Source organism: Cnephaeus nilssonii (genome assembly GCF_951640355.1).
Source record: "Cnephaeus nilssonii genome assembly, chromosome: 9".
In the NCBI taxonomy this organism is placed as follows: domain Eukaryota; kingdom Metazoa; phylum Chordata; class Mammalia; order Chiroptera; family Vespertilionidae; genus Cnephaeus; species Cnephaeus nilssonii.
Window position 1 is genome coordinate 18,160,521 of NC_137080.1, and position 14,284 is coordinate 18,174,804.

The 14,284-nt window shown below is 37.1% G+C and overlaps 1 protein-coding gene across 1 annotated transcript in view; it reads right to left on the reverse strand.

Annotated features, from left to right (window-relative positions):
• Nucleotides 1-14,284, reverse strand: part of THEMIS (thymocyte selection associated) — a gene marked incomplete at both ends in the record, with an annotated part of 123,303 nt that overhangs the window by 59,785 nt on the left and 49,234 nt on the right. Inside the window, one exon of the mRNA XM_079781161.1 lies at nucleotides 41-1,089. Within this exon, the coding sequence (XP_079637287.1) occupies nucleotides 41-1,089 (1,049 nt within the window). The remainder of the gene's footprint in view (nucleotides 1-40; nucleotides 1,090-14,284) is intronic.

Consider the following 14,284-nt stretch of genomic DNA (forward strand, 5'->3'; position numbering starts at 1 on the left):
AAAACATTCAAGAAGAAAAACTGCAAAACCATATCCTTACCTTGGGAGACTTGGGCAGACCCACAGTCCTTTCTTCTGCTATGTTTAGCAGAGGTGGCTTTGCTTCTTCCACGGAGGGATGTTTGGGAGGGCGAGGTGGGGGGTGCAAGAAGGAGCTTTCATATCTTCGCATCATGTAATATTGTTCTTCAGTGATCTCTTCGATCAGAGTCCTGACTAGAGATGATCCCGTATCCTGAGACAAATTATTAACTAACTGAACAGTCATATTGGAGCGGCTGACAGGAATTTCCCAACATTCTGCGGGGTTGGCAAAGTCACTTATGAGTAGGTAAGAGTCTGTAATAGCTTCCTCCAACCGCAGTCCTGGCGTAGCAGCCAAAATGTCTTCTTCAATGAAAAGATCCCTCACAGATACCTTCACATTGAAGGGCAAGTGGAACTGTGCACAGAGCTCAGAAATCTGGTACTGTTTCTTATCATGAATCACCTCCACAAAGCCTCCTTCCATGTATAAAGGGAGCAGAGCTGCCTCATAGGATTTTTTGAGGATTTTTTCACAGGCCAGAACATTCACCACTTTTTTGATGCCCTCAGAGAGGACTTCAGTCGTCTGTGAGTGATGCACTAGAAACTGGTCCCCGACGGATACGGATGACAACTCCTCATGAGGGGGGTGAAAGGCTTTGGTGGCCACCACGTGGAGAGGTTCCTTTTCACTCTTCGCTATCTCAAGGTCATAAGCTGTTGGGAATTCCCGAGGTCGCCGCTTGAATTTGCCTTTATAGCTAGTGGGGATTAAAAAGTGTCTTTTAGGAAAATGGCTTCTAATTTCTGAAGCTAAGATCCTCGATGCCTGATACTTTTGGTGAATCACAATGGTTTTCCCAGGCTGTAAGATGCTTGCAAGGAGCTTGCTTCCTAGAGGTGCTTCTATGACCTCAGCCACAATGGGGAACTCTTTACTGGTCATTTCAGAAAGATCTTGTGTAGATAACAGCTGAAGAAACCAGTTGGCGTCATAACTGTCAGTAATGTCTTTGACTTCAACATCTAAACTGGGGAGGATGCGGACTATATTCTTTTGGACTGAAAAAAAAAGTATGACATTTTGTGCATCAAAATGTTGCTGTGAGGAGGTATTAGGATCTCTCCAGGTGCCATAGGTAAATTTAATTAAAAACACACACACTCAGATGTTTATGATATAACATTCCTTATATGTGACTTTTCTTTTTTCAAAATTTAAAATGAAATCAATCATATATAAAACCGATACCCATAAACCCATTGTTCAGCTTCAAAAATAGACATTAACCAGGACCTTGGAGCCCTATGAACTGCACCAAAATCACATCCTCCTTATTGCAGCCTAAGAGTAACCATTCTCCTGATTCTAGTGTTAATCATTTCCTCATTTTTCCTTACAATTTTTCACACATAACATACATGGATATATGTGCATGTGTGATAATGTGTATGTGTGTATTTTTCTCCAAAAGGTTTATCATATTATTTTATCATGTTCTCAAAGTCCAGACAATATATGTAAAATTATCTTAGAAGAAAGTTTGGTACTTCAAATAGGACCTTGCGTAAGGCCCAAGACATATTATTTAAACAAAATGTTATCATGTGAAGTACAGCGACACTGCAAAATCATGGGATGTAGGTACTTAAGATTAATATATGGAAATGGATATCATTATGTAATCTTTTTAGTTATTTCTTTTTCTGCTGGTGCTACATTAACACCTGGACAGAAAGGGTGACACAGGATGGGTCATAATCAGAGGAGCCCCTCAGGAGCCCTACCTATGCCAGTGGGATGCTTACCAATGTATTCTTTTTTCTTTATTGATTAAAGTATTACATATGTGTCCTTATCCCCCACCAATGCATTCTTTATCTGATGTATCATTGAGGACTAATGAATCTCTATATATTTTTTCAAGAGCCCACAGTCCCAGAACTCTTTATTTGAGACTATGGAGACACTTAAAATATTGTCCTGAAATTATCTGCTCTCCATGTACTACCTCACAGAGTAGGCTTAAAAATGATCTTGCATTGAAAATAAAGTTATACGCTATTATTAGCAGGATTTTATAATGATTTATATATTTTGACAATTTCCTAACACAGTGTTTTAGAGTGTTTTCATGATCCACCATTGCATCCCAATATCTCAATGCACCTTTCTGTCAATATTTTTTCTTCCTTGCATACTTTTGAAAATGAATAATTTGGAAGGCTTAGAAGACAGAACTTCCTTTTATAAAATATTACCTATATTATTATTTTTATACTATTAACTTTATGTATGCAGCTTTTGAAAATGATATAACTCTATACTTTGTATCATATTACTTGTACATTCTGAGTACAAAGTTATTGAAGACACAGAATGAAAAAGTATTATTTCTTTAAATAGAAAAATGAAAAAAAAATCAAAGCTTGTATGTAGGCTGGAGGTCGGTAAATATTGTAAAAATTATTCACTGAGAGAGAGAGAGAGAGAGAGAGAGAGAGAGAGAGAGAGAGAGAGAGAGAGGCAGGCTAAAAGAACACTTATTACCTTTATCAGTTCATTTTATAAGGTTTAGGATACCCAAACTTTTGAGATTGTTGCTACAGGTTTCCTTGAACCCCTAGGTAATTCTAGATACTCTAAAATCTTAGTTGCTTAGATCAAAGTGGGCTAGATTTAATAATTGTAGAGCTAGCAGTACACAGGCTCATGCCACTTCTCAGTTGAGGGAACAGCTAAATTGATCCATCACAACATAGGCACCCTAATGAGAGCTCATCCCAATCTATATCTGGGCACACAGTGGCTACTGAGGGCAAGGAATTGTCTTAATAATTTAGGAGGACGTTATTACTGCCAGAAAAAGCTTCCAGGTCAGGCTATCTAACCTCTGTTAAGTTGTTTGTTGTTTGTTTGTTTGTTTTTGGTGTTTTGAATTCCTAATCTGTCTTCAATACTTTTGTACCAAATCCACTGAAGGTATGCTAGTCTATCTCATTCTACTTGATATATCAGCAGCACTTCACAGGGTAGATTTGACTTGCTCCTCTTTGCTATATTTTCTTCACTTATTTCCATATCTTACTTATGATTCTTCTCAATTTATTTTCTGGTTTCTTCTCTCTTCACACCACCCACTCTTCCCTGCCCCCTCACATACCTTTTCATGTGTCTTGGTTCTCTTCCTTTCCCTATCTACACTAACGCCCACTGTAATCTTGCACTCTCATGTCTTTAAGTGCCATCTGTATGCTGATAACTCTCCAAACTATCTTTAACCAAGTATTTCTCCTGTTCTCCAGATATCTATTTGGGATCTCTACCTGGATATCTAATAGATATCTCAAAATTAACATGCTCAAACTGAAATTCTGCCCTTCTCAACCAAAACCTAGTCTATTTGTTGCTTTTTCTATCTGTTATTGAGGATTCATTCTCATATTTCATCCCAGAGATCTCAGAAATATACTTAGCTTTTCTCTTTTTCTAACCCTTAACAACCATTACATAGGATTACCCTGATCTAAGCTACATTATCTCTTGCCTACTTTATTGCAATAGCTTCCTACAGTTTTCTTACAGTCAAATCCTTATGAGCCAGCCAAATATTTCTTTAATGTTAAATTTATCATGTTTCTCTTCTGTTTATGGGCACACAATGGTAGTCATTTTCATTCAGAATAAGAGTCAATACCCTTTCCAGCTATAGCAGACAGTAAACACAGTGTAACTATTAGCAGATAAATGTAAAACCTCACACCAAAGGTCTATTTACCTCAGTTTCTTTCTTTTTTAAAATATATTTTTATTGATTTTAGAGAGGAAGAGAGAGGGAGAGATAGAAACATCAATGATGAGAGAATCATTGATTGGCTGCCTCCTGCACATCCCCACTGGGGATTGAGCCTGCAACCCAGGCATGTGCCCTTGACCAGAACTGAAACGAGATCATTCAGTCCCCAGGCTGTTGGTCTATCCACTGAGACAAACCAGCCAGGGCCCTCAGTTTCTTTTTTTTTCTTGTTAGATCATGTCTAGCTTTCAACAAGTTACAAGGTATGTTAAAAGGCAAATAGTGTAGTCTGAAGAGACAAAGCAAACATCAAAACTAGACACAGATATGGCAGAGATTTGGAAATTATCAGACTGAGAATTTAAAATATGATTAATATCTTAAGGGCACAAAAATGCAAGAAAAGATGAGTAATGTAAGCAGAGAGATGGAAGCTCTAGGGAAAAAAGGAAATGTGGGAAATTAAGAACACTGCGACAGTAATGAAACATTACTTCGATGGCTTCATGAGTAGACTGGACACAGCAAAGGAAAAAAATCAGTAAGCTTCAAGGTATGTCAATAGAAACTTCCAAAACTGAAAAGCAAAATAAAAAAGAGATTGTGGTTAGGAGTCTGTGGTTAGTATGATGACCACTCTGCTGAATGATGAGTGAGAACCAGAGAAAGATGGTAGATGTTAACTTTAGGGCTGAAGGTTGGAAAAATGTGTAAGCCTTGCTTTGTATGAGCATGTGGTTGAATGTGTTTTGGGTTATAGATAGTAATTTTTAATTAATTCTCCATTTAGTGGATGTAGCAGAGGAAAAAGTGTCAGGCCATCTCTGTGGCTTTTCATGTATTTATTCCTAACCCATGATGTTTACCTGCTTTTCCTCCAGTCTTTTCTTAAGACTAGGAAGTTAGACTGTCTGAAAGAATTGTAGAAAGTATGGTATTGCCCTGGGAATCCTGGGTCATATTTCCTATAAGTTGATCATCCAAAGGAAAACTTTGCACAATGACATAAATACTCCTTTTTGAAAGTACGGTAGGAGGATGTGGAAGCAGAGTGAAGGGGAAGGCCTGGGAAAAACCAGAGATGAGATTGGAGAGGTGGAGGTAAGCCCAGTAAGCGTGAGGAATTGGTGAGCATGTTATGTATAATGTGAAGGATTGAGACCAAAGGAGTGTGTATGGCATATGATGAGTTTGGCAGCTGAGCCCATATTACAGGTATGAACTAGTTTCTACCAGGCTCACATATAAACTAGAAAGAAAATAGCTTTCCATCTACATAGGAAAAGTTTCTCTTCTTAGTTGGACTATGTCATTCTGCTTCATTTATATAACAAATTGGAATTAAAAGCAGTAGGTTGGTGAAGAGCAGAGAGAAATTAAGAAATTTATCATAACTGGTTATAAAAATATTGTAACAGTTTTCCCCAAAAGAGAATGTGCTGTGTGAATAGACACACACCTGCAAGTTGTTAAACTATATACTCTTGGTCTAATATACTCTTGGTCTTTATATGTTGTACTCTTAGATGTGACCTTTAGGAAAAATTGCTGCAGATGTAGTAGAACAGGGATGGAGATAAAGGGATACGGAACACATTTTTCCTCTTTATTTGATTAATAGCAAATATGCCTAGTTTGGAAGCACTCTTAATTTCCTGATACTAAAAGATTTGAAACTCCCTGGACTTGTATATGTCAACTCGGGTGTCAAGTATGACATTTAAAAATGATAATGCTTCCAAGTATAAGTCATTGCTCAAGAATACTATGTTTGGAAAACCACGCTGATGGAGCAAGAAGCCACTGCTCCTTGGACCTCCTTACTGCCCCTATGATTTGTTGCCATCAGTATTATATTGCTGGGCATGCCAGCCTACAGTTTATTTAATCAGGAGCTTTTCCTAAAGAATCACTCTTGAGAATTCGGGACTCATTAAGGAGAATCTGTTCCGTTCCACAGAGTTCTATAGCATCTTCCCATGAGTTATACAGAAATCTGGTTTACAACTGTTAGGCTCCTAAAAGTGAGGGCAAGCCTAAGCAATCGAAGGGGCTTGACAATATGACTGAAGGACCTAGAAGTTCCATGAAGTCACTGGAAATTGTTGAACCAATCCATGTTCTTCAGCTCAAACTTTCTAAAGTAGCTATTGACCTGACGTTCTTCTTAGCCCCAATTCACATGTTACAGTTATTCTAAAGTTTCCTGGAAGTTCCAAACTGGCCCTGGAACATATTGTACCTAGAACAGTTTTGTTGTTCCAGCTTCTATTTGGTACTGAGACCCACTGTTGTGCTCTGTTGCAAAGGACCCCTCAAAAGCACCTCCCTCTATATAATTTCTAAAGCTTTCAAAGCACCCAGTACTTGAAAAAAAAAAATGAAGTGAAATTTACACACCATACAATTAACTACTTTAAAGTGTACAATTCAGCAGCCCAGCACTGTTCTTTAACTATCTCAATGTTAAAATAGAATAAATAACCAACTCCAACTCTTGAGAATTTTGGCCTGTTCTTTGTTGGGGCTGTGTGGTGGTAGCTGCATCTAGACTTCATGTTTTAAGCTGAAAGGCAAATGTTACACCTTAAAATATCCCACACTTCTTCACTGCAGTACTTAAGTTGTGGATCAAGCAACTTTTATACTCTACTTTCTCCCAAAAAGGAAGTGGGGTGGGGGGAAAAGGAGCTGTAGAAAATAGATCTTAAGATACATCCTTTCCTGAGTGGGTAAAATGTTTGAAACAACCATCTGAATAATTTTGAAATGACAATAATGGTCTTTCTGTCTTCATAGACATTTGATTAGCGTTATGTAAAAAAAGATTTGCTTAGCAAAGTTAAAGTATAAGCCTCACTTTGTATGAGAATGGGGTTGAATGTGTTTTGGGTTCTAGATAGTAATTTTTAATTAAACCTCCATTTAGTGGATGTAGCAGAGGAAAAAGTGTCAGGCCATCTCTGTGGCTTTTCATGTATTTATTCCTGCTGTGTTCTGATTAAGTTATATGTTCAAGATAAAAGCAACATCTATCATCTTTCTCTAAGTGTTTTTTAAAGAAATAAAGACCCTATTTAAATGCAAAAAAAAAAAAAAAAGGAATAGAATATACAAGACCTGTGGGAAAATTACAAAAGGTGTAACATACACACTTGAAAGAAATGGGAATGCCTGAAGGAAAAGAAGAAAGGAACAGAAGCAATATTTGAAGTAATAGTGGTTGAACATTTTCCAAAACAAATGAAGCTTAGAGAACAATAAGCAGGACAAAGCAGAAAGTCAACATCTAAGCATATCATATTCAAACTACAGAAAATCAAAGAAAAGAGAAAACTTGAAGAAGCCAGAAGGAAAAAAAACAACATAAACAATAAAAAAATATATAAACCACATTACCTATTCAGGAAGATGGATAAGAATTACATTGGATTTTTCTTCAGAAGTCATGAAAAGAGAAAAACACTATGTGCTATATTTAAAGTGTTGAAAGGAAAAAACAAAAACAAACCTCCAACTGAGAATTTTGTATCCAGTGAGATTATCCTATAAAAGTCAAGGTGGCAAAATATGCCACCCCAAAATATACCACTTTGGCATAAAGATTATTTTGAGCTAAAGGTACAGATGCAAGAAAAGCATTCTGAGCTCCCCTTTTCTTCTAGAAATAGGAGATAAAAGCTCCCATATGAAAGATGCCCTCTCTTTACCAGAAATAAACTAGGGAGATTCAAGAGAATTTTGTACAAACAGACCTTGTTAAAATAATTCTCACCTTCCTTCAACCTCCACATAGTTTAGTTACTTTTCCACAATTTCCCCTCTTTGTTTAGATTTCACCATTTCTTTGGGGTTTTATTTCCTTACTAGAGGCCCGGTGCATGAAATTCGTGCACGGGTGGGGGGTGTCCCTCAGGCCAGCCTGCACTCTCTCCAATCTGGGACACCTTGAGGGATGTCCGACTGCCCATTTAGACCCGATCCCGGTGGGATTGGGCCTAAACAGGCAGTTGGACATCCCTCTTACAATCCAGGACTGCTGGCTCCCAACTGCTTGCCTGCCTGCCTTCCTGATTGCCCCTAATCGCTTCTGCCTGCCAGCCTGATCACCCCCTAACCACTCCCCTGCCAGCCTGATTGATGCCTAACTGCTCCCCTGCCAGCCTGTTTGCCCCCAACTTCACTCCTCTGTCACCCCTAACTGCCCTCCCCTGCAGGCTTGATCACCCCCAACTGCCCTCCCTTGCAGGCCTGTCCCTCCCAACTGCCCTCCCCTGCTGGCCATCTTGTGGTGGCCATCTTGTGCCCACAGGGGGCAGGATCTTTGACCACATGGGGGCAGCCATCTTGTGTGTTGGAGTGATGGTCAATCTGCATATTACTCTTTTATTAGATAGGATAGAGGCCTGGTGCACGGGTGGGGACCATCTGGTTTGCCCTGAAGAATGTCCAAGATCAGGGTGGAGGTTCCCTTGGGGCGTGGGCGGCCTGGGCGAGGGGCTTGTGGTGGTTTGCAGGCTGGCCACGTCCCCCAGCGACACAAGTGGAAGCCCTGGTATCTGGGATTTATTTATCTTCTACAACTGAAACTTTGTAGCCTGGAGAGGAGCCAAGCCTTCTGCTTGCTCCAAGGCGGCAGCCATTTTTGTTGGGATTTATTTATCTTCTATAATTGAAACTTTGTAGCCTTAAAGCGGAGGCCTGGGCCAGCTAGGGTGTGCGGAAAGCTTGGCTTCCTCCATCGCCGGGGAAACCCAAGCCTCCCTCCTGCTCTCTCTGTGGCTGCAGCCATCTTGGTTGGGTTAATTTGCATACTCACTCCTGATTGGCTGGTGGGCCTGGCTGGTGGGCATGGCTTGTGGGTGTAGCGGAGTGATGGTTAATTTGCATATTACTCTTTTATTAGATAGGATAAGGGCTCCTGTGTCACATAAAACTTAGGTAAATTTGTCACTTAAAACATAAATTTTTATGTGTTTCTTCTCTTAATCTGTCTAACGTCAATTTTATTTTCAGGCCCAGCATAAAACCCTAATAGGATAAAGATAAAACTTTACCTCACCTAAAAAATGAAGGAGAAATAAAAACTTTCTAATATAAACATAAATTAAGAGAGTAGATCTGCTTTGCAAGATATGTAAAGGAATTTCTTCAGAGAGAAGAAAAATGATATAGGTCAGAAACTCATATCTACATAAAGAGAGCAAGAGTGTTAGAAAGGGACTAAATGAAGGCAAATAAAATATTTTATTTTTCTATTTTTAATTGATATAACTGATAACAGCAATAATATATTAGGTAATATAGCTCATAATGAATGACAGTAATGTTGTTAGGGAAAGGAGAGAGGAATTGGGAATACTCTATTATTAAGGTATCTGCATTACACAGGAAGTACAGATAGTATTTGAAAGTGGACTTCGATTATAAATGTACATAGCAAACTGCAACCACTAAAATTATTTTTTATTTTTATTTTTAAAAATATTTTATTGATTTTTTTACAGAGAGGAAGGGAGAGGGATAGAGAGCTAGAAATCAATGACAGAGAAACATCGATCAGTTGCCTCCTGCACACCCCCCACTGGGGATGTGCCCCCAACCAAGGTACATGCCCTTGACCGGAATTGAACCTGGGACCTTTCAGTCCACAGGCTGACGCTCTATCCACTGAGCCAAATCGGTTTCGGCTAAAATTATTTTTTAAGTACAGTTGATAGGCTGAGAGCAGAGAAAATGGAATCCTATAAAAGGTTCAGTAAATCCACTGTAGGAATAAAAAGAGTGAAAGAAATAATACATCTAGTTTGGGGATGGAGATAAAGATAGATCTTATGAAAGATGCAGCTTTAATATGAGCCGATAAGGATGGGGAGAAATCACAAGCCAAGATAGGGTATAGTCAGTGACTAACATGAAATCCAGTCCTGGGATTTTAAAGTAGAGCACTTGGTCTGGACAGGAGACCTGTTGAAAATAAGGTTATGAAGATGAATCAACCCCTTGAATACCAGGTAGAGGATGAATAACTATTTCAGGAGTTATATCAAACTATTGGAGATTCAGAATGACCAAATTAAATCAGGAATTTGGCAGATTGACAGCACAATGGGAAGAGAAGCTGAAATCTGAGCATTTGCTTTTCTTTGTCTATTATCTACAATGAAGCCCATATATACCCAGTGTACTGACAACTCAAACTGCCCAATTGTTTTTCATCCATTTCAAATTTTATATATTTTGCTCTCATGTCTGTTAATACAGTAAAACAAAATCTTTCCTGGTTTTTTATACTATTTTCTTTACTCATGCATGGTTTAAGTTCTCCATAACCAAAAGCTAAAATACAAATTTATATTTGTTTAAAATTACCTAGAATTTGGTAATTATATTCTAAGTTTTTAAACTGGAATAGGATTAACTAGTTTTTATGACACATTTTATTATATCTAAGTATGTGTCCAAGAGAAAGATAAAGAAATCAACATTTTTTTGTTTTGTTTTTCTTGTAAAACAAAAATTGTCATGTTCATAAAACACCTTAAAAATAAAAGGGGAGAAAAATAAGATAAAAGATTGTAAATCTTTTATCAATTTATCAGCTTTATGTTAGCACTGCTTACATTTGGGTATATATAATTCTAGTGGTGTGTGTGTGTGTGTGTGTGTGTGTGTGTGTGTGTGTGTGTGTGACATATTCTTTAAACAAGCATTTGCTATTTTAGAAAATGTAATCCTCCTCTACACTACCCCCCAGTAAAACAAACAACCAAAACACACACACACACACACACACACACACACAAAAAAAAAAATACTGAGCAAAGTTAACTTGACTTCAAAATGATAAAGAGATAAGAAGGCATCAATTCAAAGCACTAGAGACATTCCTGAAGGTGTTTATTACAGCTTTTCAGTTTCAAACTAAACTGAAGTAAAAATAATTTATACTCCTGCAACCTTAATTTAGACTTCCTGAGTTTTTTTCTGGGTGAACATGAATTGCTCTTGCTTGGGTGTTTTCTGGTTATCCAAAGGGAGCTCTTGTGAAGAAAAAAAAAAAAGAAAAAAAAAGTTCTTTCTATTTTCTCTAAAAAGGCTGCACTGTTTTCCTCTTTATGCTGCTGAGTCATTTCACTAAACTTTGTCTTTCTGCCTGTTCTTTCAGGGAAAGTCCCTTTGCAGTTGGAGCTAATGTTAATCATAATGTGGTATTTTTCTGCATTTCCCGCTGCAACAAATCTTTCAGCTATGTGTGAATTTTGGGGACCTCACTAAACACTATTTTTAAAAAGGAAATAAGACTTACATTTAACTTGGGTAATGTTGGGCTGTGCCTGTTTCCTTGGAGAGTTAATATTTCATTCTGGAATACTCTCAGTATCAACTCAGCTTATGAGGACCTATCCTTTGCAATTGGACCTGAATTCATAGTGCAGTGTTGGAAATCTGCTGAGGCAATCTTAATCAAGTGTTAAAGGCAACGTGTGAGAGAGTATTATACTAAGCCAAATAAGCCAGTCAGAGAAAGACAAGAATCACACGATCTCACTCATATGTGGAGTCAAATGAATTGCTATAGATCCAGAGACATAGAAACATGGAACAGACTGTTGAATTTCAGAGGGAAGACGGGGTGGATGGTAGGTGGGAAGAGATCAACCCATGGACAAAGACAATAGTGTGGTGAAGACCTGGGGTGGGGGATGTGGGCAGGCTAGAAGAGGCCAATGAGGAAAAATGGGGGACATATGTAATGCTTCCAACAATAAAGGTAAATTTTAAAAAACAAGCTGGCTAAATGAAATTTAAAATTCATAAGCAAAGAGCTTGTGTATAAATAGTGCCTCACTTGTTCATTAAAAAAGAGTCTCACATGCAGATATAAACAAATGACAAATTATCTCTAAGATTTGAGAAAGAACATTTAACACAAACGACAGACCAAAAGTTTTGTGTTTTTTTTTAAAGCCCTTAAAGGGCAGATAAAATGCAAGGAACAGTAGAAATCTTTTTAAAAAATTGTAAAAACATTCTCAGAGAGATAAACTATTGATACTTTAAAATAAGAACACAGTAATATTTTAAAAGTTATGTAAGAAATAACTCTTGAAAATTAGAAATATGATAGCTGAAGTTAAAAAATCATTAAAACGGTTAGAAATGTAGTTAAAGAATTTTCCCCAAAGGGAAACCAAAGACAAAGAGACATAAAGTAGAGAAAAAAAATCCTAGAACAACATGGGAGCTTCAACAAGAGATCAGAAGTTACAAAAAGAAGAGGGAAAAAAAATGGTTAAAAGGGAATTATCAAAGAAATAATACCAGAAATGAAGGCCCTAAATTTCCATACTGAAACTGCCATCACAATGAAATCACAGACTGACCCACTACCTAGGACATTGCTGTGCAGCTTCAGAATATGGTGGATAATCTCTCAAAGGCAATATCAGAAGGTAGAGCATGAGGCAGCAAAGCTTTCAAAACTCTGAGTAGAAATTATTTCAACATGGAATTTTATAAGTAGCCAAGCTATCAATCTTACGTGAGAATAAAGATTTTTTGAATATTCGGGCGGTCTCATTAACTAATATCTTATCTCAGGAAGTAAGTGGGGGATGGGCTCCTCAAAACTGGAAGAAAACCAAGAAAGCAATTATTTGATTTCAGAAACTGCTAGTAGACACTGAAGCAAGTAAAAGGGGAAGCATGAAGAAGATTTTTAAAATGTAAGTCCCAGGATAGCACTATTATGGACTAAATGTCTGTGTCTCCCAATATTTATATTTTGAAACCCTAAAAACCCTACCCTCCAATGTGATGGTATTAGGTCAGGCCTTTGGGAGGCGATGAAAATTAGATATGTCATAAGAGTGAAGTCCTCATGAGTGGGATTTGTGACCTTATACGATTTATGAGACAGCCTGCTTTCTCACTCTGCTCTCCACCACGTGAGGACATAATGAGAAGTCAGGAGTCTGCAATGTGGAAGAGGTTCCTCACCAGAACTTGACCTTGAGGGCAGCCTAATCTCAGACTTCCAGCCTTCAAAATGGTGAGAAATAAATTTCTATTGCTTGTAAGCCACCCCGTCTATGGTATCTTTGTTATAGCTGCACCAGCTAACTAAGACAAGCACCTATGCAATAGGTCTAGAAAGCAACCAATTCACATTAGAGCATGAGAACGAAGGGTTCCAGGAGGAATACTTGCAGGGAAAACAATAGAAAAGGTAGCTATGACAGTTTGGTCTCAGTGGAAAATTGCACTAAATGGCTTTCTTTTTTTACAGAGAAAGAATACTTTAAGATTTAGGTTTGAAGAAAAACAAGCATGAAACAGTAAGATCATCATTAGAGAAAAACCAAAGAATTATGCAAAATGGAATTATAATCATTTCACAGCACTTGATTCAGCAGTGAATTGTTACCATAAAAAAACACACATTAACCATAATTTACCATATACTCAGAGAATGGGGTAGGAGAAGAGGAAGTAGAAATATAAGAGAATTAAATCTTCATCATCATATCAAGTAGACCAAGTTACTGTCTAAAGTGAGTGACTTGAAAAATAGCAAAATCGCTGTGTTATTTCAAAATGTAAATGCAAATACAAGAAAACAGAAACCGAATGCTGAAAAGAGTTTCATTGAAATAGCAGAATATGTGGGAAATTAGGGAATGATCAAGGGCACAAAGTTTGCTGATAACTTTGTTATAAGTCTTTTATCACTAACTTTTTTTTTTGACTCTGATAAAGATTGGATTTATTTTAAAAAATAAAATGAGATAGTCTTTCCTTCAGGATACTAAAAGATCAATGCTTTATTTCTGCTACCCATCTATCACATACTAAACAAGATTCATATACTGCCTTTCTGATATTACCTTTCTGCTTGTATGATTTCTGTATTCTGCTCATATGTGAATTAATATGTCATATATCTGAGCATAAACTGTACCCACAAATTCCGGAAGGCATTGAGTTTTTCTCCTAAAAGAAAATGCAGCTTTCCAACTCTTAAAATTTCAGTTAGGGAAGAAATAATTATCAATCTACACTTTAAAATATAACAATATTAAAAAGTTTTAATGACAATGAACTCTAATTTTTGGAAGTAAATTTAAATAGCTGACTCAATTTTTCATTTGCAAATATTATGCATTCCATTTCTTATACACTAATATGAATTATACCTTCCTGAGAAAAGTAGAAATAGATTTCATTATGACTTATATGAGACCAGTAAGTAGAGATTTTGGACAATTATCTATATCTATTTTCCAAAAAGATATAATTAAAAAATAATAAATGCATGAGAATTAGAGGGGTTTCAGGCCTGTAATGAGGATTATAACCAAGAATTTCTGAGACAAATACTTCATTTAAACACTTTTTGCTACTTTTCTTTTTTATGGAAGCTAAATTTTCACAATAATACAATATTTAAAACTAAT